Below are 24446 nucleotides of genomic sequence, written 5' to 3' on the forward strand. Positions count from 1 at the left end.
GGGGCGTCACAAGCACTTGTTACATGAATGAAACCCAAGTAAACCCGCTTCATCCACAGAGGCCGCCTGGAACGAGGCATGGGGGCTCCTGGAGAGCCAGGCTCGGCCTGGGGAGATGGGCTCCTGCGCTCACACCCACTTCCTGCCGGGTCTTCAGCCACCCCCTCAGCTTACTGGGGAGCCAATGTCCCCAGAGGCAAGTGTCCACGGGCTGTGGACTCAGAAGAACCTTCTGGAAGCAGAGAGAGAGAATCTTTCCACTCGGTAGTGGTGTCAACGTGGCAGACAGTGCTGCAGAGGTGGCGTCAGTCAGTTCAAGTCTGTGAATTAGTCTGAACAGCTGGGCTGCGTCAGGCTGCCCTCGAGGGATCCTTCCGCTGCACCGAGCCTCCGCCTTCTCCCCCGACGCCCTCCGGGCACAGATCAAGTGATGCAGGCCTAGGGCTCTCCTGGAGACTTGGGTTCCCGGGATGGCCTGCGCAGCTGGGAGGGGCCGGGGTCTCAGGCGCAGAGGGGAGGAGGCACCTCTTCCGGGTTACACTCCAGCCCTGCCAGGGAGGCCGCAGGTCCAGACACCGCGTCACCCAGAGACTGCACGGGGGCTCGGCTGTCCCGGCTGGCGGCTCCAGGCCTGAGGGATCCTGGTGTAGGGGCAGTGCCCCGCCTCCCAGCTCCTGGATGGATGGAGGGCTGCAGGCCGGCCTTGCCTGACCCAGTGGGCAACGCACGTTCCGAGTCCGGCGTCCGAGCTGCGCAATCAGGCCAGTGAAAGCGAGCCCCCCACCCGGCATCAGGGGTGGGCGCGGGGCATCAACTTTATTGACAGACACATATGTACACGCGTGTTACAGGACACCACACACCGTAGGGAAGACCAGATGCTCATGATCCAGGGGATAAAAACAGCACCGTGAGCGGCGTCCACCGGCCGCACCGGAGAGGCCGCGCTCCGCCCTTCCTCGGGGCTGGCAGCAGGCGTCCACTTCCAAGGGCGCCGGTCACTCAGTGTTCGCTATCAACTTGGCCAGCAAGTTTCTTCTCCTCCTTCTCAGCATCCCTGCCATCCTGGGGTCCTTCCCGTGCCAGGCCTGCAGCCCTTACACCGTAACCTTCTCCATCACACCCTCGGCGACGTGGACCTCGTCCCCCTGGACAGTGACAGCAGCCGACTGACCACACATGTGCTGGTGGTCCTTCCAGTCCTGAAAGGAAGGACAGACCCCGGGTCACAGGAGCTGCTACCTCCAGGGCAGGGCCTGAGCGGGGCCCCCACGCAGGTGCGCCCAAGCCCCCGTGGCTGGACTCCGAGCCCAGTGCCTCCCACGCCTCCCTCGTGTTTAAGGGACCAGCCCAAGAGGCAACAACCAGGATGAGCCCTGAAACATGGCCACGCTCTGACCCTGCCATTCCCTCTCAGGGACCGAAACACAGTCACCACACCTGCAGAGATGCTGGTGGCCGAGGTGGCTGTCTGCCTCGAAGCTGGAGCCGCCAGGTGTCCACAGAGGGGCGGGCGGCTGTGGCCCCAGGAAGCTTGGGGAGGACGCCCCCCACCCCTGTCAGGGCAGGAGCTGCTGTTGCCTGTTCACAGGTGGGAATTGGAGCGGAGCTCCAGGACCAGGGCTCTGGAGGCCCGATGGTGAGGTTAGGGTTTGACAAAAAATGACAAGACACACACACACAGAAGAACGGAAACAGTGCATCCAAATGCTGACAGGGCGATTTCCTGGGTACCTTTGTGCTGTTCTGTGTTTTTTAAGTTTTCTATAGTAAGTGTGCCTTACTTTTATAATAAAGTAAAATTTGAGATCATGACGGGCATACCTGGGAGAGACCATGGGTTCAGTTCCAGAATAAAGTGAACATTGTAATAAAACAAGTCACGTGAGTTTTTGGGTTTCCCAGGGCTGATAAAAGGTGTGTTCACACGACACTGAAGTCTGTCAGGTGTGCAACAGCGTGGGTCTAAAAAATCACTGTACAGACCTTCATTCAAAAACAGCCCCTTGCTAAAAATGCTGACCACCACCTGATGGCACAGGGCTGGCACAGGCCTTCAGTCTGTGAAAACACCAATGCCCGGGAAGCTCGGCAACACGAGGGACGCCTGAGTGCTACAGAAATAAATTTTTAATTTGAAAATTGTCTGGAAACAGACTATGTAAATCCATACAGTGTGTAAAATTTCACACACGCAAGTCTCAAGTTCACAGTGTTTCACACCGCACATAAAAGTCAACCCAGTATTACCCGTAAAAATGAGAGCGCAAATGACACATGTTCCAGCAGCGAGCAGGCGCCTCCCCCAGCCCTGAGTCAGGCAAAGGGCCTGAGGTCGGACACCAGCAGTGAGATCTAAGTTAAAGCCTTTTTCTTTATAAACTAGACTCCATCGAAATTAAAACAACTTTTGCCCTGCCAGTGACACTATTAAGAAACAGACAAGTCACAGAGTGGGAGAAATTACTTGCAAATCACATTCTGATAAAGCACTTACATCCAGAATACACACACAATTCTCCGTACTTGACAAGGAGAGAAGCAATCCAATCCAAAAACGGGCAGAAGATTTGAACCGACGCTTCCCCTAAAAGATATTCAGCTGCCAATAAGCACGCGAACCATGCTCAGCACGGCTGGTCACCAGGCAAATGCAGCCAAACTCACTGTGCCATAGTGCCACACCCACCTGAGAGCTCTGGCCAGAGACGGGCAGGTGCAGTGGACGGGGGCGCACGGACCCTCCCATCTTCACTGCGGGGAAGGGGGTCCTTAAGAAAGTGAAATCCACCGCTAGGTGTCCAGCCAAGACAAACAAAAACCTATATCCACCCCAGAACTCGTCCGTGAATGTTCCCAACAGTCCTACGGCAGAGACCGCTCAGATGTCCACCAGCTGTGAACGGGAGGACAAGGCCCGTCCACACCGTGAGTTCTCAGCTGTGCCCAGGCTCCATACGGACGAACCCTGGAGAAACACTGACAGAGGAAGCCAGATGCAGGGGACCACATGTTCCATGGCTCCTGTTACATGAAACATCCAGAAAAGGCAAGTGGACACAGAAAGCATTTTCGTGGCTGCCAATGGCTGGGAGTGTGGGCCCGGGGGCTCTGCTGGAGGGAGGGAATATTCTAACACTGGACTGCAATGTCTGCACAACTGCAAACTTACTAAGAATCACTGATTGCACCTTATATTTAGTGGGTTTTATGGTATGTAGATTTTGCCTCAGCAAAGATGTAAACACACACACACACACACACACACCCCTCCTGTGGGGTTTGGAAAGGAAATAAAGTCTGCAGGTCAAAAACCAAAACAATTCATGGCCCTTGTCCAACTTGTGAAAAGATAAGTGATGTGAACTACTTCCAAGTCTTTCCAGAGCAGAGGGAATCACGGAGGCGGCGTGGCGGGCAGGCTGCGAAATGTGAAGTCAGTGTCACCATTTACTACCAGTATCTGGAGGCTGAAGTCCCCTCAGGTCCTAAGTACCATTCTTGTTGGATCCCACATGAAAAGTATGGTTTTTGAAATTCACTGCACATCGATTTTTGTAAATAAAAGCAGAGTCTATGTCTTTATTGGGGCAGCAGTCAAAGGAGGACAAACCTAACATAACCAAAGGAAGAAACAGAACCTTCTTCTCCCAACTCACGACAAGAGACCCAGAGACTGTGGGCTACGCTCAGACAAAACGCACCTGGCGGAGACGATTCCACCAGGAAACAAACCCGTGAATCTTCCTGTGACAGTTCAAACTCAGGGACAGTTCACAACCCCACCGCCCTCCCAGATCACCAGGCAGCACAGAGCCTCCCCGGCTCCCACCGCCCGGGGCCCCTAAGTGCAGTGGCACAGCCACCCACGTCGACAAGCCCTCAGGCGAAGCAGACCCATGGTTCCATCTCCAAGCCTCTGGTCCCCGGACACAGGCCAGGGCTCACAGGCAAAGCTGGGAGGCAGGCCTTGCCCCACAGACGCCCCTGAGAGCTCTCGCCATCCCCCCCAGGGCGGGTCCCGCAGGAAGTAAGGACACGCTTCCTCCCCTGGCGGCCCCCACAGAGTTGGGGTGAAATGTGCCCGGTCCCCGACACCCTGTCCTGCCCGGGACCCCGCTGAGAACGGGGGGCTGAGATGGCGCCCCAGTGGGGGACCAGCTTTCCCGCAGGCGCAGAGGCAGTGCCAGTGCCGACACCGGTGACGGGACGTGTGACGGCTCGGTACCCTAGTGGTACCTTTGTTCACTGTGCACAGTTTCAAACCGGCACAAAGGAGACAGCATAAACCCTGGGGCTACAGCCCACCACTCGGCCCTCGCTCCGAGCGAGGCTGAGGGAAGGTCTAACTGGAGCTGGTGGCCGCTGCACTAGAAAGCATCCTGAACTCTCAGAATCAAAGGGCGAACAGCAGAGACTAAGACGGACAAGTGCAATCCTGCCCGCTGCCAGGACCACGACGAGGTGTCCCAGACGCAGGGGCTGGGACGAGGTCAAAGCCCTGGGCAGCAGGCCCTGGGCAGCAGGCTCTGGGCCTTGCCCGGCCACGGCACCCGCCCCGTGGGGCTCCGCCGGGCTTGGCCTGGACCTGAGGCCACAGCGGATGCCGCGCCGTTCGAAGGGGTGGAGCGGGGGAGGAGGGTCGCGGGGGCCTACCTTCCTCTGGCAGAAGGTGGAGCAGTAGTTGACCTTGTGGCAGCCGGTGCACTCGCTCATGGCCTCCCGGCCGCAGTTGACACAGGACTGCTGCAAGAGGACACGGGGCCGTCAGTGCCGTGGGGACGCCTCTGCCCACGGTCCCTGCAGCGCCAAGGGACCAAGGAGCCCCGGAGGCCTCTGACACGTGTCCCTGCCCTCACGCCCAGATGCACATTCCTGCGACCTCTGGAATCAGCTCCCTGGTCCTATGCAGGGTCTGTGCTCACGGGAGGGACACGGGCCCTGCGTCACAGCAGCGCACACCCTTCTCCAAATGCCGAGGAATTTCACTTCTGCCAGGAAAGTGTACAAACCAAACTTAGGAAGAATGGATTGTCAGGCATCAGTAGCATGTCCTGGCCCTGGAACCAGACTGGCCAGGCGGCTCCACAGCCTGCACCCCGGCCGCCACCCCGAGCCCGTCCACGCGGCCCCACTTGGACCAGCCAGGACAGCAAGTCAGCACACCCGCCCAGGACCTCGGGGATGCCTACCGAAGACACCAAGGATGGGGTGTGCAGGCAGACACCAGCATGGGCCCCCGTCACTGGGGAGCGTGTGACCCACGCACCGATGAGTCAGACAGGCCTGCGTGTGGCCCCCCACCGCTATTCCACTTGGATGCGCAAAACAGCGCACTGCTTCCTGGTTTCTGTTCGGAACTTCAGCTTCCTTCTTCCACAGGATTGCCCAATGCTGTCTGTCTGCTCACACAGCCCCCCATGTGCACTCGCTTCCTTCCAGAGAACGAGCCTTAGGATGGGGCCTGAGGTGCGAACTGAGCTCACCCCCCACCTCTCCCTTAGACGATGAAGTACTTGAAGAAGGAAACAAAGTCTGTAACCACACAGAGAAAGTCCTCCTGGGAGAGCAAAGGGTTCACAGATCCCACCTGCGCCGTGGGTGGGGCAGGGCTGGGGCTGGGTGAGAGGCCCCGGGACCCTGGCCCTGCCCGTGCAGCTCGAGGGCCCCCTCCTCCGTCCTCAGGGCCCCTCCCATCCCCCACCCCCCAGAGCTCGTGCTCCCCTGGCCCCCAGCTTGGATCTGGGGACAGCTCGTGCTCAGTGAGTACCCCTGAAATGAACCAAAGGCCTGCGTCATGGACAGACCTCATGGGCCCTCGTGTAGTAAGTACTTTCAACCCTTTGGGCCTTCCCAGCACATCCCCTTGGGAAAATGATTTCTTCACCAGAAGTAACCAGGAGCCCAGGGTTTGAGTCAGACACATCAGCATGACCTCCGTCAGTTATGTTCAGAGGGAGACAGTACAGAAACCCTCAGCTGTGTCTGCCCACACCCGTCAGGACCCGCACATCTCCCCGCTGTCGGCCAAGAGGGCCGAGGTCCTCGTTCCTAAGACCATCCTCCAGGAAAGGAACCAGGCTCCTTGGAGAAACGGTCGAGTCCAGGGCTGGGGCACTGAAGGGGGAGCAAGCGAGGGAGCTCCCAGCCACCAAAGACACAACGACGTGAGCAAAACCCGTGGTCGTGTCCAGGTATCAGCCCAAGTCTGAAATAGTCACACGTCTGTCTTTTGAAAAGAAATTTTTAATGGAGGTACTGGGGATGGAACCCAGGACCTCGTGCACGCTAAGCACACACTCGACCACTGAGCTGTACTGTCCCCCCCATGCAGAATTCCAGACACACACCTAGATCGCCCCTGCCTAGGAAGAGAACCCCACCCAGGGCGGACGAGCTCATGACCAAGTGTGGAAGGGAAGTCACTTCATGGAGGGCAGCCTCTGACCTGCCCCCACCCCATGCCTGCTGAGCCCTGGGGACCTGGGGGCCTGGGGGGAGATGAGCCCACTGCGGGGGTGGCTTACAAGAGAGAAACCAGAAAGCGCCCCCGCCCCCACGGTGGGGCTGGGCCGGGAGGCACATCTGCATGCAGGACTGACCTGCCAGTGCCCCGGTCCCAACGGCAGCCTCCAGGGCTGAGAACGGTGCCTGCGGACTCCAGCCTTCCTGCACGTCAGAGCCACACTCGCCTCAGGGAAAGGGAGTTAAGAAGCTGGCTGGAGCCTGAGAGGGGCTGAGGGGGCCGCAGGGCCAGCCCCAGCGCCCCTCCCCCAGCCCCACTCGCAGAGCCCCGCAGCCAAGTGGCTGGCTCTCTGGACACCTTGCCCTTGAGGGAAGGGCATGTGGCTGCCTGCCCGGTTTAATCTCTGCTGAGCTAATTACACACACAATGAAAATGCCCCATTGGTCAAACTGGCAAAATCTCCTTAGTTTCACCTGGCCTAGAACTTGATTTTTTAAGAAATTCCAAATAAAATGTCAAAGCAGGCAGCCCTGGCTGTGAGCACCTGCATCCTGACACGGGGGTGGGGGGCAGGGCGTACCCCACCTCCTCGAACTCCTGCAGCCTCACCCGTGGGGCCCCCCCGTCGGCCCCACCGAGGAAGAGGCTTCTGCCTCTTGGACAGCCCTCACGGCTGTCCCTCCCACTCAAACACCCCAGGGGGGAGCGCCCCTCACACTGGCGACCCCTGTGGAGCGCCCCCAGCACCCTCCACAGCCCATGGCCAAATCCCCCCCCCCGACCCCACAACCGCCATGCTTCAGGGACATGACTCGGGTCCCCTCCCTCGTGACCCCTCCCTTGAGCAGCACCCAGAGCCCCCATGAGACACCAGAGAACGGACTCTCCAAAGAACCACAGTCCAGCTCAAGAGTCCGTTTGCCGAGAACCCAGCATCCAGGTGATGTGTCACCACAGGGCCACTGAGATCAGACCTGTCACCCCCTTAAAATCTGAAACACACTCAGTGCTGAACATGGTTAACCCACATCTGAAGGTTCGCAGTGGAACCTCGTTGCCCGCGGAGCCCCCGACACCAGCACGGACACCTGGCTCCCTCTGGGCTACGTGCCCAGCGTCCAGGAAAGTCACGGGCCAGTGACCCGTCACTGACCGCTCCAGAGAAGGGACAGACACGCTTGTAAGAGCGCCAGCAGCGTTCAGAGCCCAGGAGGCTCTCCCTGACAGGCTCAGCGCTCTCCCCCAGCAGGGACTCTGAGGGCAAAGGGATCACGTGTCGCATCTCCTTCTCAGAAACACATAAAATCAGAAACAAAACATAACGCAAAGCCCAGCCTTTGGCAGGTGGGGGCGCCGCACCAATGCAGCCGCATCAGAGGCCCCGGCTGAGGCAACACACAGCATGTCCTGCTGGGACCAGGGTTCTGCACAACAGGAGCTCAACCTCTGGACCAGACTTGGGCCAAACCTGACAGTGACCATGAACTATTCCCACGGGAAAATCAAGGCACGCGGGGGCTCCGTGCCCGACCGTGACCGCGGGGGCAGCAAGGTGAGGGCGAGACCCCTGGGCGCCCGTCAGCGCTTTCTCCTCCTCTCTCCATCTGTCACCTGAGAATTTTCACAGACAGGAGGAAGTGTGTCTCACTCACTTGTAACCTTATTCTGTGAAAGAAACGTCCACAAAAGTTAATGAAAAATGTAAAACTGAAAGTTAAAAATACTTCCCTCTTTCACTTCCTTGCTGGGGTGAAGTCAGATTTCTGTGCGGTCGGCGCCACCCGGACCCAGAGCACCCATCCGGCCTTCCACCCGGTCTCCCAGGAGGGAGAGGCCCAGAAGCTCCAGGCAGCCAGGAGGCCAAGCGGCCCGAGGTGGGCGGGGGGCGGGGGGCAGAGCGTTTCCCCAAACGCGCGATCCCAGCAGCGTCAGTTGAGGGAGAGCGTGCCTAGCCCTGGCCAGGACGCAGCGATGGCTCCAAGCACGAAGGCTGGGGTCTGCGGTGCTGGTGAGGACGTAGGGGGACCGGACATGGCCCCCAGGCCGCGGGTGTAACGGGGCTGCGGCTCCCCAGAGAGTTAAACTGGAGCTGCTGCGGACCCAGCAGGCCCCTCCTGCGTGCCCAGCCGCTGCCGCAAAGAGCAGGATGTGGCGTGCCGAGTGTGACTTAGCTGTAAAAAGGGACGGAATTCTGACACATTCTGCATCGCGCACGTTCCCTGAAAACATTCTGCTCAGTGAAAGAAGTCGGCTTTCACAAAAGGCCACGTGTTGTGTGAGTCCATTTCCAAGAAACGCCCAGAACAGGCGAACCCGTGGAGACAGCAGGTGGGCCCGGGTTTCTCTGGGGGAAATGAGCTCATCTTGGATTAGGTGGTGGTGACAGTTGTACACGTTTGCGAAGACGGTGGGAACTACTGGAAAAGGTGAGTTTTGTACATGTAACTATATTTCAATGAAGAAAAAAAGCCCTTTCATTTTGCACACTGGGGGTTTTTCTAGAGCATACGATCAGCAATGCGTGGAAACACAAAGACAATCAGGACGGTCGTAACAGCAAGAGCACATGTGACTAAGCACTTTAAAAGCAGGACAGGTAAGATACTTAGGAACATGAAGTGCGTAGAAGTTCAATTATTAAAAAATCAGCTTCACGAGGGAGGGCGCAGCTCAGCGCAGTGGTACACTGTGTGCTTAGCACGCAAAGTCCTGGGTTCAATCCCCAGTCCTTCCGTTAAAAAAAAAATTGGTTTCAGACAGGCCCAAGACTACCTTTGTTTCACACACACGTGCCATGCAGCCATCAAAACAGGGGATGAACTCGGCTGCCGCCCAGTGACACACAGCGGCTTGTGCAGGGCAGAACCCCTCGCAGACACACCACGGACCCGGAGACGCGAGGGCTTGACGGCAACTAAAGCAGCAGGAATGGGGGTGGGGGATTGAGCCCTGAGGAAGGGGGAAAGGCCAAGGCAGGCGTGGGCAGCCTTTCCTTCAGGGCCTCCCCGGCCCACGAGGTGTGTGCAGACACAGCTCCAGCCAGAGGCTGCGGTCACCTGGGCTGCTGGGGCAGAGTGTCTGGAAGCCAAGGGGAGAAGGACACAGCCTGCGCAGGAGCCGGCACCCAGGAAAGAACCTCCAGCAGGAACACAGGCCGAGGTGGGGGCCCCGCTGTCCCACCCGGTGGACTCAATGAGCGGCAAACTCCTGGGCTGCTTGGTAAAACCTAGTCAGCCCCACCCGCCCCAACGCAGACACTGCCTGCCCTAACGATGTGCTGGAGACCAGCCAGGGGCTCAACCACCTCTGAGAACCCGCCCAGCACTTCCCAGGACCCCACGGAACTCAGAGCCCCTGCCCGGAGAAACAGAAAAGGCCCACGAACACCCAGAGGTGACAGGAGAGCGAAAGCAGAACTGGGCATCCGGAGCTGACAGTGACAAGCTGGCTGAGGGGTTAGGGGCACTGTCACGAGGATGGTCAGTGGCCAGAGGCAAAGGGCACCCTGCCGAGTGGCCCGCTGGGGGTGCGAGTGGAGTAACGCAAACTACAGGAAAGAAGCCTGCAGGTTCCACGTCACAGCCTCCCGGTGACTGGGGCCCCTGATGGTGTCCCCGGGACCAGGCCCCTCAGACACCGCTCCTCTCCAGCGCGTCTGCAGCGGAGGCCGGGCCCTGTGGGCGCAGGACACTCCGGGACAACTGCCCACAACCCGGGTCACTGTCCCTCTGCAAACCCGCAGCCTTAGTCTGGCCACAACCTTTCCACAGCCCTTTCGGCACAGAAGCCAGAGCCCCTGTGTTCCGAGGGCATCCTGCCCGGCTCACCTCCCAAACCAGGCTGTGGGTGACCAGCTCCTGACAACCTGCCCCCTAGCTACACCAAGACGGCTGCCTTTTGTTTACCTGGAAACTCCAGACCTGCTCTGGTCTGGCCAAACCAGCAAACGTCTCTGACATCCTGAGAACAAGGTCCCACACCAGCCTTGGAGCAGGAACCTTTCCCTGTGCTCCTCCCGGGGACGGTCCAGACTGAGGTGCCCAGGGTTTCCCCGTGCCCTGCAGCTGTTCCTTGATCCTGTCTGCTCTCCGGCTTCCAGCTCCTGGCTAGACTTAGGATGTTGCGAGAACCAGAGAGAAATTCTAAACCAGGAAGCACAGCGACCGACATGAGGAATCTCCGGGTGGGCCCCAGGGGGACGGAACAGCAGCGGCCGCCATGAGCCTGGAGCTGGGGTGGCAGAAACTCGCCGACCTGAAAACAAAATAGGCCGGAGTCTCATGATCCAAAAAACCCAGCCAAGCCCCACACACGTGGTTGCCGTGACGGAAGGAGCGGGCAGAGAAACGAGCATTAAGAACATTCACAAACACAATGATGGAAAACTCCCCAGCTGTGTGAAAGCCAACCTCAGGACCACAGAAGCTCCCCTGTTGTTAACCGCGTCCCTCTAGGCCCTGTGGGATGCCCGAGGCACCCCTGACGCTGGAGGGAGCCCTCCTGGGTGACCGCCCAGAGCCCCTGCCACAACCCCATCACCGCAGGTCAGGGCCCGACAACCAGGGTGTCCCGGGGCCCACCAGCCACCCTCATCCTGCTCTCCCTGCCCCCGATGTGGCCCTGCTCCCTCAACGCTGGACCCCCCAGGTGCCTCCTATCTCCCAGGGATATCTTCTCCACAGTCATTGCCAAGCCTGCCTGACTCACCGCACCTGACTGACGTGAAGCCCACGGCCCGAAATCATCAGAGACCCCAGAAGCTTCAACAGAAAGAAAACCACACCAGCCACTCCACTGACCCCAAAGACAAAGACCTGGGAGCGCAGCCGGCGGGAGGAGAGTGTGGGCGACGGCTGCCTTCGCGTGGGAAGGGCCCCTTCAAGGTGCTGGACCGACACCCGCCTGCGCAGGGAAGGTGAGGGGGCACCTCGGGAGCAGCAGAGGGAACGCCACGCCAGGAACGCGGAAGGCAGGCCTCCTGCACGCAAGAGAAGGAGGCGGCTCCCACCTCGCCAACAGTGGCATCACAGGACAGCATCCCTCCCCAGCGCCCGGGAAGGAGCACAGACTGCGTCTCAGTAACCTGGAGGTAACTGAAACGCACGCTCCCACCCAAACAGGATTAAAGCAGAAACCGGGAAGGAGTCTAGAAAATCCGCGAGTATTTGAAAACATTAATAGTTACCATCCTTGGGTAAAGAGACCTCAGACTTTCTGCTTCTTGTTTGCCCTGTGCTTTTCCCTTTGCTGTAAAACTCAGCACTGAGGACGCACTGGTTGGGAATCACACTTTTTCAAAACGTATTTTTAAATCGCTTCTTTCTACAGGACAAGAAGCAACATTTTTCTTCCTTGAAAACAAATTAATTGCATGTTAAGAACTCATTTAGAAAATCAAGAACCTGAAAACTCTCCTTTCTCCTGGTCTATACAAAGTAGGAATAAATACAAATTTTTCTTATGTGGATTTGCTGGAAAAAGTCAATTTGACTTATTTACAAACCAAGTCCACAGTTACTGTAACTGAGTAAGGAGACTGTGAAAACACACAGCATCCGTCCCCGGGCTCCCAGCCTCCCCCGGCGACGTCTCTGAGCCCAGCAGACAGCCCTGACCCCTCCTCTCGCCCCAGGCCTGAAACTCCCCACCCACGCCCTGGGGCACCTGGCAGACTGCAGCCTGCAGGACCTAAGACTGTGCTTCAGACGGGGCTGAGTGACCCTGGGCTGCAGGAAGAAGACCCTGTCAGGAGCAGGAAGCGGAAGACTCAGGGCCAAGGAGACAGTGTCCACAGGGCAGCAAGATGGGGGCAGAGAGGGCTACTGCAGGGCGCTGGCAACAGGAAGACGCCCATCTGCCCCGCAGCTGCCCAAGCATGCCCCAGAGGATGTTTCTCCAATCTTAATAAAGACCCGTTTCCACTGGGGGATGAAAACCTGAAAGTCTAGGTGAACGTTGGAAAACAAGGGCTGGAACACGTAAGTTTTTTTTTTTTTAATAATTTCTTTTTCTTCTTATTTTTTTCCCCTTAATGGAGGCACTAGGGATTGAAGCCAGGACCTCGTGCACACCCAGTGCGTGCTCCACCCCCGAGCTCCACCCCCACCCCCCAGGTTTCTCCTTCTGAAACAAGTCAATCTTGCAACTGTAACAGCCATCCCTCTTCTCCCAGAGAAGCCCGTCTGCAAAGGACCCTCAGAACCCTCTCCCCCAGAAAGGCGGGGTGGGCTCCGTGAGCTGCACACAGACACGGCCAGCCACAGACTCACGGGTCTCACAGTACCTCTTTCCGCTCCGCGTCAGCCTGAACGCGGGCCTGGGCCACGGCGGCCTCTCGGTAGGAGCTGGCCTGCTTGGCTTGTTCAAATAGCGTCTTCAGCTGCTGCGCCGTGTTGAGCAAGGAATTGACCATCTCCTCCAGGTACAGCCAGCTCCGCTGCTCTGACATCTCCAGCCCGCCGACCACCGTGGGAGAGACGGCTTTGGTGGGGGTGGAGGGTGGCACCGCCAGGGCCGGCAGGGAGGTCAACACTAGAACGTTTGGAAGCAAAGTAAAGCAGGAAGTTAACAGGTTTCCTGGCTCCCAGGTGCCCATCAAATGTGGGAGAGCAGGGCGGTGGGGAGGCCGCGACAAGTCCTGCCCTATACAGGGTGACCGCAGACTCGCAGAGCCAGCGAGAGAGCAGGGCCGGCTAGGGGTCCTGGTTAAATCGCATAATCATGAACCAGACAGAGTGAAATCTCCTGGTTTCATTTCTGCTCAAGCAGAAAGCCTTCCGGATGCCTGAAGTCACGGGGGATGGATGAGGGATGCTGGGAGGCCGGAGAAGACGGAGAAGGAAGTCAAGAAGACGCAGAGGGGACCCAGAAGGGGCAGGACGGGGACCCCCATGCGGAGGTGTGCGCACAGTGCCCACCTCCGTCCCTGGAGGGGCCTGGAGGCAGAAACGCCCTGTGGCCCGAGCGCACCCAGGGCTGTGCTGTCGGATGTCTAACATTCAGCCTCCAGGAGAGAATCCGATCGCGTCTGCCGATTCCCTGGTGTAAATGCTCAGCCTAGGCCGGCTTCAGGCTACCAGCGCAAGGCCACCAGACGTGGGCCACACAGGACGCACAGACCCACTGTGGCCAGGGCCAGACTCAGCCGTGAACCCCATTCCCCACTGACAGGGTCAGGATCTGGGAGGAATGGGACACCACCAACCCTCGCTGGGCCGGACACTAAGGAGAGGCCAGCGTGACAGGGCAGCTCAGGACTCCCGCTGGCCAAATCTGGGGCCGCTGCATACAGATCATCACAGCAAGTTCCAACACCCTGAGTAAGACAGGGACCCACGAGTCCACGCTGACGTGAGATGAGCCAGAAAGCAGCCGTGGGACGAGACTGGCCGATGCAAGAAGCCCCGCTCAGAGCACAGGCTGACCACAGCGCGATGACCCTCCTTCTAGGGGCTGGGCTCTGGCCGCAGCAGGGTTCCCAGGGCCGTGGCCTGGCTGAGGGGCCCCGTCCAGGTGCGGGGAAGGAGGTAGAACTGAGGTGAGCTTCGAGGACGGAGGAAGTTTTAAAGCAAAGGAGAGAATAAGGAAGCAAGCAGACGAGAGTGGGAAGGCAACGCTTCACACGCTCAAGGACAAGTTCCTATCTTGTAGCCTCATCCGTGTTTATGAAAAATGTGAAAAACACAAACGTCCACCAGCTGGGACTACAATGCTCCCTTTAAAACAGTGAACTGACAAGAAACGTATCCAAAACATGTGGCTAGTGACAAGTCAAACTCAAAACGCACAGGCAGGGCGACGTCCCTGTGCGGTGCCAGGCGGGCGCAAGGCAGACACACGCCCCGCCGGGCCCGCTCACCCAGCACCAAGGGCCCAGGCCGCCTCACGGGAGGCGGGCCCAAAGCGTGGTGTCTGGTGAGAGCCCGGCAGAACCTTGGGCTCAGCGGGTCACCGGTCACCACGGGGGCAGTCTCACAGCACAGGGAAGCCCAGGGCTCCCAACACCGGCAGGGCCCGGCGCGGCTCGGCCAGCTGCCATCTGAAAACCCAGCACACCCCACCTTGCCCGGAAGGCCCCCCAGAAGCAGCCGTTGTGAGCGGACGCGGGGCGGGGGCTGGCCCACACTGACCTATCTTGGGGTGAGCGGTTGGCAGCGCTGCCTCGGGGAACGGTGCGATCTGGCAGCTGTCCTGGTACCCTGGGTAGTGCGGCTCCGGGTGGCCGACCCTGCAGGGGGGCTGCACCCCCGCCTCTTGCACTGTCAGGAGAAGAGGACACGACAGCCCGTGACCGGCTGCTGGCTGCAGGTGTCACGGCTCAAGACCCTGCAGCTGCGCCAGCCAGCAGGGGCGCTCCAGGCTGAAACACCGGGCGGAGCGCACACAGTGCCGGTCAGCTCCACCTGCTCCCTTTCCCTCCCCTAACAAGGCCACAGGGGCACACAGGGACACAGGAGACGTCTGCGCCCCGTGCTTCCATATCCAGTCCCCTCTCGCCCCGCTCACCACTCCGGGCCAATGAAAGGCCCCCACTGGAGGGGCCAGGCTGCCCACAAACCCCAACTCTGTGGGCGGACCCGCAGCATGCAGGCGCCAAGACAACTTGCCTGTGGCTCCGGCAAAGACGTCGCCCTGTGCTGGGCTCTCCGAGATGACGGCGGTGGCCTCCACAGTGGACGCCCGGTCAAAGGTCAGCGCGCCGGAGGTAGTGATCTGGCCTGAGGGGGTCACGGTGACTGGAAGAGAAGAAGCAATTTCACTGCAGGGCCGGTGGCACCCCACCAGGCAGGTCTCAGACACCGCGGAGGGCCGGTCACCCCCCAGGGACAGCGCCTGGGTGCCTGTGGGGACGAGGGACGCCCGACCACTCCACTCGATGGCTCAGGCTGCTGGACTCCAAGCACATGATGTGCTGTCTCAGCAGAAAACAAGAAACGAAGTTTAAGGTAACATAAAAACTGCCTTGTAATTTGAATTAGAAAAAGATTTTCCTCAGAGTTAAAGACAAAAAGGCATTTCGGGGGCTCAGTCTCGTCTTGGCCTATGAACAGCCAAGGACACGGGGCGGCCCTCACCTGCCACCCGTGGGGTCGGCCTGGTAGCGCGGGAAGGTCTCTAAGGACCGGACTGACTCTGACGACTCTGAGACGGCTTCTCTGGTTCCCCCACCCCCCAACCTGAGGAGCAAGGAGCAGAAGTTTCCTCCTCCTCTTCCCTTCCTGGACCCTCATCAGCCGTCCCCATAGCAGGGGCCCCGGAACCCCCTATGGGGCCGAGAGGCTGCACTGACCCGTGTCCTCGGCTCCTGGTCACCACAGGTGGTGTCCTGGCGGAGGACACAGGCTAGGCCCCGCTGACCACCCTCCGCCCGCAGTGCCCAGCGTGTAAGCGGCGTCATGCGGAGAGCACGTCAGTCTCGGGATCTGCTCCACGAACACTCACAGGTGGTGGCGGCAGTGGCCGGGAGCAGGGTGATGTTCTTGGGTGAGTCCTTCTTGACCGGCACCGGGGGCAGCTCGCTTTCCCTCTTGCGCCTTTTGTAGGGGACAAAGAGCCGGACCGGGCCGCTCTGCAGGGAGAGGCAAAGGAGGATGAGTGGACACCCACGTGTGGCTCTCCGCCCCGACCACATGACCGGCCTCAAGACGGAGCTGCAGCCCGAGGCCCGACCCCTCTGTGGCCCCAAGCTCCTGAAGACGAGAGGAAAGGCCTCCCGGACAGAGCGCATGGGGGCTGCCACCCCAGACGAGTCCTGGCAACACCGTGCTTTCAGGGAGCCCTGGGAGACAGGGAGGGGAGAGCCCGCAGACACTGGCCCCTGGCCCGGGGCCTGGTGGGGCAGGGGCAGCGGGAAGTGGTGGAAGTGAGGGGCGTCCCGCTGGCCCTCTATGCCACCCTCCAGACCCACCAGGGTCCCCTAGTGGACTTCCAGCCCGCTACGCTCGCCCCGGCTTCCAGAGTCCCCACCGGGCTCCTTGTGAGGTCACTCTCTGCTGGCGTCCTCCACGAGGAGACGCTGCCACCCCACCTTCTGCTGCGGCCAGCACCGTGTCCCCAGACTCACATGTGAGGCCCTGCCCCCAGGCCCAGCAGTATTCGGAGTAAGGAGGCCACAAAGGTTCAATGAGGTCTTGAGGGGGGCATCCTGATGGGATTAGTGTCCTTACAGGGGGAGCCCTGGATCTCAGGCGGGGCTGCCAGACTCCCCTGCAGTGAGGAAACTTCTGAGGCCGGCCACCACTGTGGTGCTCTGGCCCCGCAGAGTCCCCAGGGCCCCTCCTCCAGCTCTCTGGACACAGGAGGCTCTCGGAAGCCTCTGTCCGCTGCCCCGTCTCTTCCTCTGTGCGGCTCACACACCTGTTTCTTTACACGTCTCAGAATTTTGGGGGGCCCTGGACACTTCACGTGATGTGTTGTAGCAACTGTGCAGGTGACCCTCTACCTCTGGGCTCCCAGCTGTGGCCGTGGGGGGCCAGGCGCCCACTAGGCCGGCAGCGCTCCACTTGGTCCGCTTCCCAAGTGCTCCACACACAGGCGGCCCCGCCGTCTGAGCCAGTCGTCCCAGGCTCCTTTACCGGCTGGCTCCTAAGGGAAATCTTCGAGGAGGGCTCCTCGCAGCCATCACCTTCCCTGGTCCCTGGTGTCACTGGCTGAGCCTCTCAGCTCGGAGCTGCAGGGACGGGGCTCACGGCCCGGGGCCCGCCACCCTGTGGGCGAGGTGGGCTGGAGGGACTGGGGAGGGGCAGGTCCTGGCTCAAACGTCAGACTCAGAAGATTTTCCTGCATAAACGTCTTTTCTGTTGTATGCCCCCAGAGTAACGTCCAGTCACCTTAAACGGTTGCTTTTTCTTTAGTAACTTTCACCAGTTAAGGTTATTCCTCTGGGGAGCGGGCCCATACCACCGTTCCTGTCGTGGAAGCCAACACTCCTAAACCTGATGGAGCCAGGTGTCCAGGTTGCTGTCTTATGGACTGTGCCTTTTGTTTCAGCTCTAAGGCATCCTGGTCTAACCCGGGACACAAAGATTTTCCTGGGTTTCTTCTCAAACTTTGTGAGTTTTACGTTTTGGATAAATTTTGATCTCTGACCCATTTTGAACTCGTTTGTATGTACAGTGTCAAGTTTAGGGCGCAGATCGCTTCTGCGCCTATGAATGTCCAGCCATCCCCACACGCTGCACTGGGGAGACCCTTGGGGGACTCGTGTGGATGGCCGGCCTGCTCCTGGATGGGCAGTCTCCCTGCACAGAATCATGCAGTCTCGACAACGGAAACACGGCGACTCTGCAAGCCCAGATTCAGCCTCTTTCCCTACACCCTCCTGCTCTCCTATTTCTTTTCGTTCTGACATGAATTTTAGAATCAGCTTGTTGACAGCTACAAAATCCTGCTGGACCTCTGAAGAGAACTGTGCTAACCACACACCAGTTTGGGGAGAACCAACGTCTTCACTACGCTGAGGCCCCCTCCAGGGACAGTGTGTAGTCACGTCTTCTCTGACTTCTTTCGTTGGCGGTTTCTAGTTTTCAGCGTACATACTCTGTACATGTTTCGGCAGATTTACACCTGAGATCCCAGCGTTTTGGAGTGGCTGTAAACAATCAACCATGCACTCTCACCCCCTCAGTGGAACCCAGTCCCTCTTACTGCTCCTTCTGTCCTCGTGAGATCTCTGAGGGTCTCACCTGCTGGTTTTCCCAAGCAACCTTTACAGCTATTTTATTTTCACAAAAACATCCCACTGGTTATTCTACTAGAAGGAATCTATACACGATCTATACGTGAACTAAACAGTTTTAGGATATTTAGTTTTTCCACTTAAGAGCACGTCTCTATAGTTTTTTTCTGTATCTTCTAATAATTAACCAGATGAGTAATCAAAATTTAAAAAGAAAACCTCACTAAGCAATTCTTACTTAATTTTAAAACGTTTAAAAATAACACCTAACGACAAGGAGAGCTCACACACAGCTGGCGGTCCACGCGCCACTCGCCGACGTCACGCTCTGAAGGCTGCACGGGCAATGTGTGCTAAAATTAATCAAAGTTCACTTTTTAAACAGTTAAGAATTCAGCATAAATATTAGAAAACACATTAAAAGCTCCGTACACAGAACAGTCCAGGGTGGTGTTTTTTACAACACCATGTTAAAAAGTGTGGAACGTAAAATAGGATGTGTACATTTGTTGTCACCATTAAAAAAAAAAAAAGCGTCTTTGCTTTTGGGGTTAAGATGGTGACATCACAGGAACTGTCCATCACTTAGGAAAGTTCCCTTTCATGCTCCTGAGCAACCCTGGGGGCCAGCCCCGGGGCCCACTGGAAGCATCACACATCGAGGAACATCTGAAAAGCAGAACTAGCTCGGGGGAGACAGCGAACAGGTGAGGACCGCAGCAGTGCTGCGGGGATGCCAGAGCAGAGCGGAGCCCGCACTCACCAAGGTCATGTCATCACAGCAGGCAGCACAGGTGCAGGAGGCCGCGTGAGGGTTCAGGATCCCATCCTGAAGAGCAGAAAGTCTCACAACGTCAGGAAGCCGGCCCCATGCGAGCGCCGTGACCCTATACTCCAGCATGTCCCACCACGCACCCCCACCCTGGAGGGCAGCCCATCTCCCCGAGAACCCCGCTCCTTCCTGCAGCGTGCAGACTCCCCACCAACACCCCGTGGGCTGGACCACAAACAGGGCAGGCCTCTCTGTCCCTGTCCTCCTGGGTCTCGCTCACGAGCACGCGTCATTAAAGTCTGACTCTCATGCTCGGACGGAAGCCGTCATGCTGCCCACCAGTCCTTGCCTCACCATGCGAGTAACACCCTCCTGGGATGCCAGGGAGGCAGGGCACAGCCCATCTCACGGCGGGCGAGTGGGGGTCTCTCCCCGGGGCCTGCACACCTGGATGAGGCACTGCAGTGGCCGCCCTGCGTAGCGGATGCTCCTCTTCCAATCCTTGCTGCTGGCCCTGCCCGCCATGGCTTCAAACTCCGTTGGGCTGTACCAATTCTCCCCCTGCTTGATGCACCGGCCCCGGCCTCCTGCAACCACACGTGAGCGTCAGGAGCAAACGGCCAGGCCCGCAGCTGCCTTCTCCTGCCTCTTCCACGGCCGACCACAACCACTAGTGCACCCTATCCACTCCCTTGGTGGCCCCCACAGTGAATCTGTGGGCCCTGCTTCCAATCACCCGCCAATCCCCCCACCACCCCAGGGTCACCACGAGCTCGTCCATGTCGCACACGGCACTCACAACCTCTGTCCTACTTGCAGAACCTGGGCCTCCGGGTCACTGAGCTGACCCAGGAACTCAGAGGACTTGGCCCAGCCCTGCCCACCAGGCCCCGGTCACCACCATTCCTCAATGCACCACCCCCCATTTTCTTAACAGGTTCACGTGTCATTACAGCCGTGCTGGGCCCTACTTATTGTGGGGGGCCACAAAAGGAAGGGACGCCTTGAGCCCAGGCAGCAGAGCCCGGGGGCCACGGCTGCTGCTCACCAGAGCCCAGCCGGCTCTTGTAGAGGGTGCCGCTGACGTTCCGGCACCGCACCGGCAGCTCCCCGGCGTACACCGACGGGTCCCAGTTGTACTTGGTTCCACCCTTTTCTTGGCCGGGAGCCAGAGGAGTCGGAGGAGACTGGGGGCCTTGAGCAAAGAAAGCATTTTAAAAAGAAGAGACAGAGAACGCACCCCAAAACAATAGTAAGCACGGTGAACACAGCTTGATTCTAGCAGCAGGTGGCCCAGTGGTCCCCAGACCATCCCAACTCAGCTGCACTGTCTCCTCTGACTCTGGGCAATGCCTTCTCTGCCTGGAAAATTTCCCTTTTTCTACTTAAAACTGAATAGAATCTGATAAATGAGATTCACACAAAGTGAATGAGTCTTCCCCCAGAATAAACTCTGACTGGCAGTGTTTTGCCCCTGGCGCACGGGGTGGTACCTGGAGTGAGGGGGGCAGCGGGTGCCTTCAGCCCAGCAGTCTCCACGATGCTCCCATCCGTGTGCACAACGATCAGGGTGGCCTTCTCGGTGTTCAGGCTGTCCCCAATCTGAAGGGCTGTCCTACCCGACTGCAGGAAAGACCGCCCAGAAGTTGTCTCAAAGGACAGTGGGGGCAGGACACCTGCGTGCTGGGATGTGGTCCTGCAGGGGTTCTAGCTGACATCACCACCGGGAGGCCCACCATGCCTCGCTCCCCTAAACAACTCACACGCAGAGCCAAGGCCAAGAAGAGGCATCGCCAGGTCTGCGTGGCCCTGAGCAAACGCTCACAAGCCCTTGTCCAGGTTAAGGAATGATTGTGTCCCTGGGCTCACCCCCGCCAGATCACAGGTCTAAAGGGAGGCTTTCCGAGAGGCTGAGTCTACAACCACAGCCAAGGCCTGGTCCAGGACCCCTTCCTGTGCCAGTGTCACACCCAGAGGCTGGGGCCTCCGAAACCGGGCTGCTCACACGCCTCTCCAGGGGGCTGGAGGCTGCCCTGACCATGCCTGCCTCCCTCAGGCCAGTCAGACCCCCTCCTGTCCCCGCTGGAGCCGAGCCCCACTCTGGCCACCCCGGGTGCACTCCTGGGCCCGTCAGCTGGTCAGCTTTCCAGGCTTCGCTCGGACAAGCCTAGGGTAGACTAGAGACCTCAAAGCACTCTGTCCAAACGCAGGGTCTGGACGCTTTAATGCTCTCCCAGTCAGAGAACACGACTAACTGAGGCGACGTGGAGAAGGACGCCGGCTGCAGGCAGGAGCCCACCGCCTGGCTACCAGCAGGGCATCCTCACACCAGAGAGAATAAACTGAGTTTCTCAAGTCTGTCCTCCAGAGTCCTTCACTACCCTGCCCTATTACACTTAATCGTGTGAGCTTTCTGTCCACATCCAGCGATAAGAACTCAGCTTTTGGGTATAGTGTCCCAGGTGTGTGATCAAGGTTAAAAAGACAGCGACCACTTCCACCTCCCCTTCCTAGGGACCCAGGGCCACCACCCCACCCCCCGCCCCCAAGGTCTGTGGAGAAGCCAGTGAAGGGGTAGGCGGAAGTGCTCCCAGGCCAGCTTACCAGCACATGTCCTGACAAGGAGGCGGCGTTGGCCACCGATGTGGTGAAGACGTTGTCCGCAGAGGCGCCCACGTTGGCCACAGTTACGGTGGTCACCTCTACAACACAGGGGCCTGACTCAGCGCAGGCGGACCCCTCATGGCGGGTCCTGGTCAGGTAGCGCACGGCGGGGGAGACCTAATGCTTTCCACGCAATGTTCAATTGATGTTTCCAGACCTCAGTCTACATGACTCGGTTCCTCCGAGAAAGAGGCTTCTCTCTCCCAGCAGAGCATTCTGTGCACAATGAAAACCCACAGCGTGCCCGCCCCCAGACAAGCTCATGTCCATACCCCACTTCCCTCCTGCCCCCCCATCTGCCGCAGATCTCTTCCTCCTTAAAAGCTCATCAGACCTGCCTGTGCCTCCCTGCCCCCAACCCGCACCACGTCAAGCTCAGCCCCTATCAGCGGCATCTGTGCACAGGGGGGCTGCACCCCCACCACCACTCAGCCACCTGTCACCCCCAAACAGAACCCGCTCCTCCTGTCTGCACACACCTCCTTCACCAGCCTGCTGCCCGGCAAACGCCCCCTTGGGTGGCACAGCGTTCTAGAATGTCCCATGTTGAGGGCGGTCTCTGGCACATGGGAGGTACTCAAATTGACAGAGAGAATCCTGCACGTTCCGTCCACCCCACACTCACGAACCTGCACTAAAAACACCTACTGCCCATCTGTCTCTACTGTGTCCCAGGAGCCCAGTGCTGAGGGGGTCTGTCTGGAAACACACACACTCTCAGTCTAAAGAGTGACAGACAGTCACAAGCAGCTGTCTGTCCAGAGGAGACAGCCTCAGCTCAGCAAACGTGTCCTGCTGAGTTACTTACACCTGGACTTTACCAGGCCTCAGTAATTCATACAAAAAAGTTTTACCGTTTTAATACGTGTGAAAAACACAACGATAACAAACTGTGGTTACGGGGTGGGGGTGGAGGGGAGAGGGAAGGGATAGATTAGGAGTTTGGCATTAATAGATACACACTACCATATAAAAGATAAACAAACAATAAGGACCTACTATACAGCACAAAGAACTACATTCAATATCTTGTAATGAGCTGCAGTGAAAAAACCTGAAAATCTGTTTATATATATGTATGTGTGTGTGTACGTCTATGTATAACTGAATTGCTTTGCTGTACGCCTGAAGCTAACACTGTAAATAAATTTCAATTTAAAAAAAAACACAACTATAAAATTCTGCCAAAAACCCCCACATGATGTAGATACATTTCTCTGGTGTTGCAATGAACGGTGTCTCTTTTTTGGGTTCAGAAAATACATGCAAAGGACATAAACCTGAAGAAAAACCTCACAGTCCAAAATCTCAGCGTTAAACCAGAGTTTAACAATGAAAATGTAACTCTCTAAGGGCCACAGAGCCTGCCTCCCCCACCTTCTGCAAAGATCCCGAACACACCACATGCAGACCAGGTACGCTGACCCAGATGCACCCGGAGGCGCGGGACCTGGGCTGCTGGCACAGGGCTGAATGAACACCGGAGCAGCAGGGTTGTGAGGCCGCTGTCCAGTCCTGAAACCCATGAAGCTCCTGAGGGGAAAACTGCCTTAGGACACTCTCCAAGGGTTCTGGCACCCAGCTCTGAGGGCCCTCAGGAGCCCCCAAAGGGAAGGGAGGAACACTTGGGAAAGTCTCTACCTCCTTCGGACAGCACCCTGGGGAGGCACAGCCTCTAAAGATCGCTTTGGGGCGGGACTCACAAAACTTGATGAAGTTCTGTGCTGCAAGAACAAGGTGCGCCGGCAGCCCTGTGGTCCCCGGGAAGGGACGTTCCATAAAAGGAAACGAGGGGCAGATAGAGACCTGGAGGGGGTCTGAGGAGCACCGGGCTGACCTCTGGGGTCACTGCCCCTGAGGCTGCGGCCCTCCCAGGTTGGGTGAGCGCTGCTCAGTTCACATCTACACCGGCCCTTGGGATTCTGGGTGACCAGATGCGCCCACTCTTGGGCTCCTCCAGGGCAGGGTCCACGTCTGACCCCCGTGTCACCAGCACCCAGGCAGGACAGACGGAGGAGAGGACAAGCAAGACAAGAAGCAGGTGCTGAGAAGGTTCCGGAAGGAGCGCAGATTGCTGAAAGGACGGGGTTGGGCTGGCACAGGGAAAGGGGTTCAGGGAGCACGTGTGCTGCATGGTGGCTGCAGGATGCTCACATGGGGCAGATGTGCAGGGACACAGAGCACACAAGGTAGGTGAGAGGCATGTGCAGGGGGAGGAGGTGGGCTGGCCGGCCAGGCGTGTGCAAGGCAGGTGCGCGTGCGGGGCCAATGTGCAGGGCAGGTGCGCGCGGAGCAGGTGCGCAGGGCAGGTGTGGGGCAGGCGCGGACAGGTGCGTGGGAACCGCGGGCGAGCGGCACTTGCCTGCGAAGGCGGCGGCCGCGGCGGCCTCGTCGGGGCCAGGCAAGGCCTCGGCGCCCATGTCCATGTGCCCGGGCTCGGCGGCCATCACCGCCACGGCCGTCACCCGCCGCGTCTCGCGCTCCGCCTCCGAGTCTCCGTCCTCCTCCGAGTCCTCGTCCCTGCTGAGCACCGGCTCCTCTGCCTCTCCTCCCGCCGCGGCCGCGGCCGCCGCCGCCACAGCGGCCGCGGCCGCCACCGCCGCCGCTTCAGCCAGGCCCAGCTGCTTGGCGGCCGAGTCCGAGTCCTCCATCCGGACTCCACCGAGCCCGCCCGAAGGCCGGGACGGGGCCCGAAGCGCGCCGCCCGAGGAGGCCGCCCGAGCGGGCCGAGCCGAGCCGAGCCGAGCCGAGCTTGCCAGAGGAGAGCCGCCCGAACCGAGCCGAGCTGAGCCGAGCCGAGTCCGCCCGAAGACGGCCGCCGAGCCGAAGCCGCCCGAACGGGGGCCGAACCGGCACGAAGCGGCCCA

At 58.9% G+C, this 24446-nt stretch overlaps 1 protein-coding gene and 1 long non-coding RNA gene across 5 annotated transcripts; one reads left to right on the forward strand and one right to left on the reverse strand.

Moving 5' to 3' along the window:
- Positions 1-24363, reverse strand: DEAF1 (DEAF1 transcription factor). Of its 3 annotated transcripts, XM_031448327.2 has the most exons (13): positions 23942-24363; positions 21520-21617; positions 20409-20538; positions 19964-20110; positions 19363-19502; positions 18907-18972; positions 18431-18496; positions 15908-16034; positions 15073-15201; positions 14596-14724; positions 12750-12997; positions 4657-4746; positions 1-1202 (listed from the first exon to the last, which is right to left on the reverse strand). In XM_031448327.2, exons 1-13 carry the CDS (start codon positions 24228-24230, stop codon positions 1098-1100), a joined length of 1764 nt encoding a protein of 587 aa, XP_031304187.2. In that variant the 5' UTR covers positions 24231-24363; the 3' UTR covers positions 1-1097. The 3 variants fall into 3 exon arrangements, with proteins under 3 accessions (XP_031304187.2, XP_031304188.2, XP_031304189.2); XM_031448328.2 differs by lacking the exon at positions 18431-18496; XM_031448329.2 differs by lacking the exon at positions 4657-4746.
- Positions 7907-18184, forward strand: LOC135322618 (uncharacterized). Of its 2 annotated transcripts, none has more exons than XR_010383269.1 (3): positions 7907-8892; positions 12504-15411; positions 15784-18184. It is a non-coding gene; the product is annotated as an uncharacterized LOC135322618 (long non-coding RNA). The 2 variants fall into 2 exon arrangements; XR_010383270.1 differs by having other exon boundaries at positions 12511-15411.
- Positions 24364-24446: the final 83 nt, after the last annotated feature.

This window comes from Camelus dromedarius, chromosome 12, assembly GCF_036321535.1.
Source record: "Camelus dromedarius isolate mCamDro1 chromosome 12, mCamDro1.pat, whole genome shotgun sequence".
Classification (NCBI taxonomy): domain Eukaryota; kingdom Metazoa; phylum Chordata; class Mammalia; order Artiodactyla; family Camelidae; genus Camelus; species Camelus dromedarius.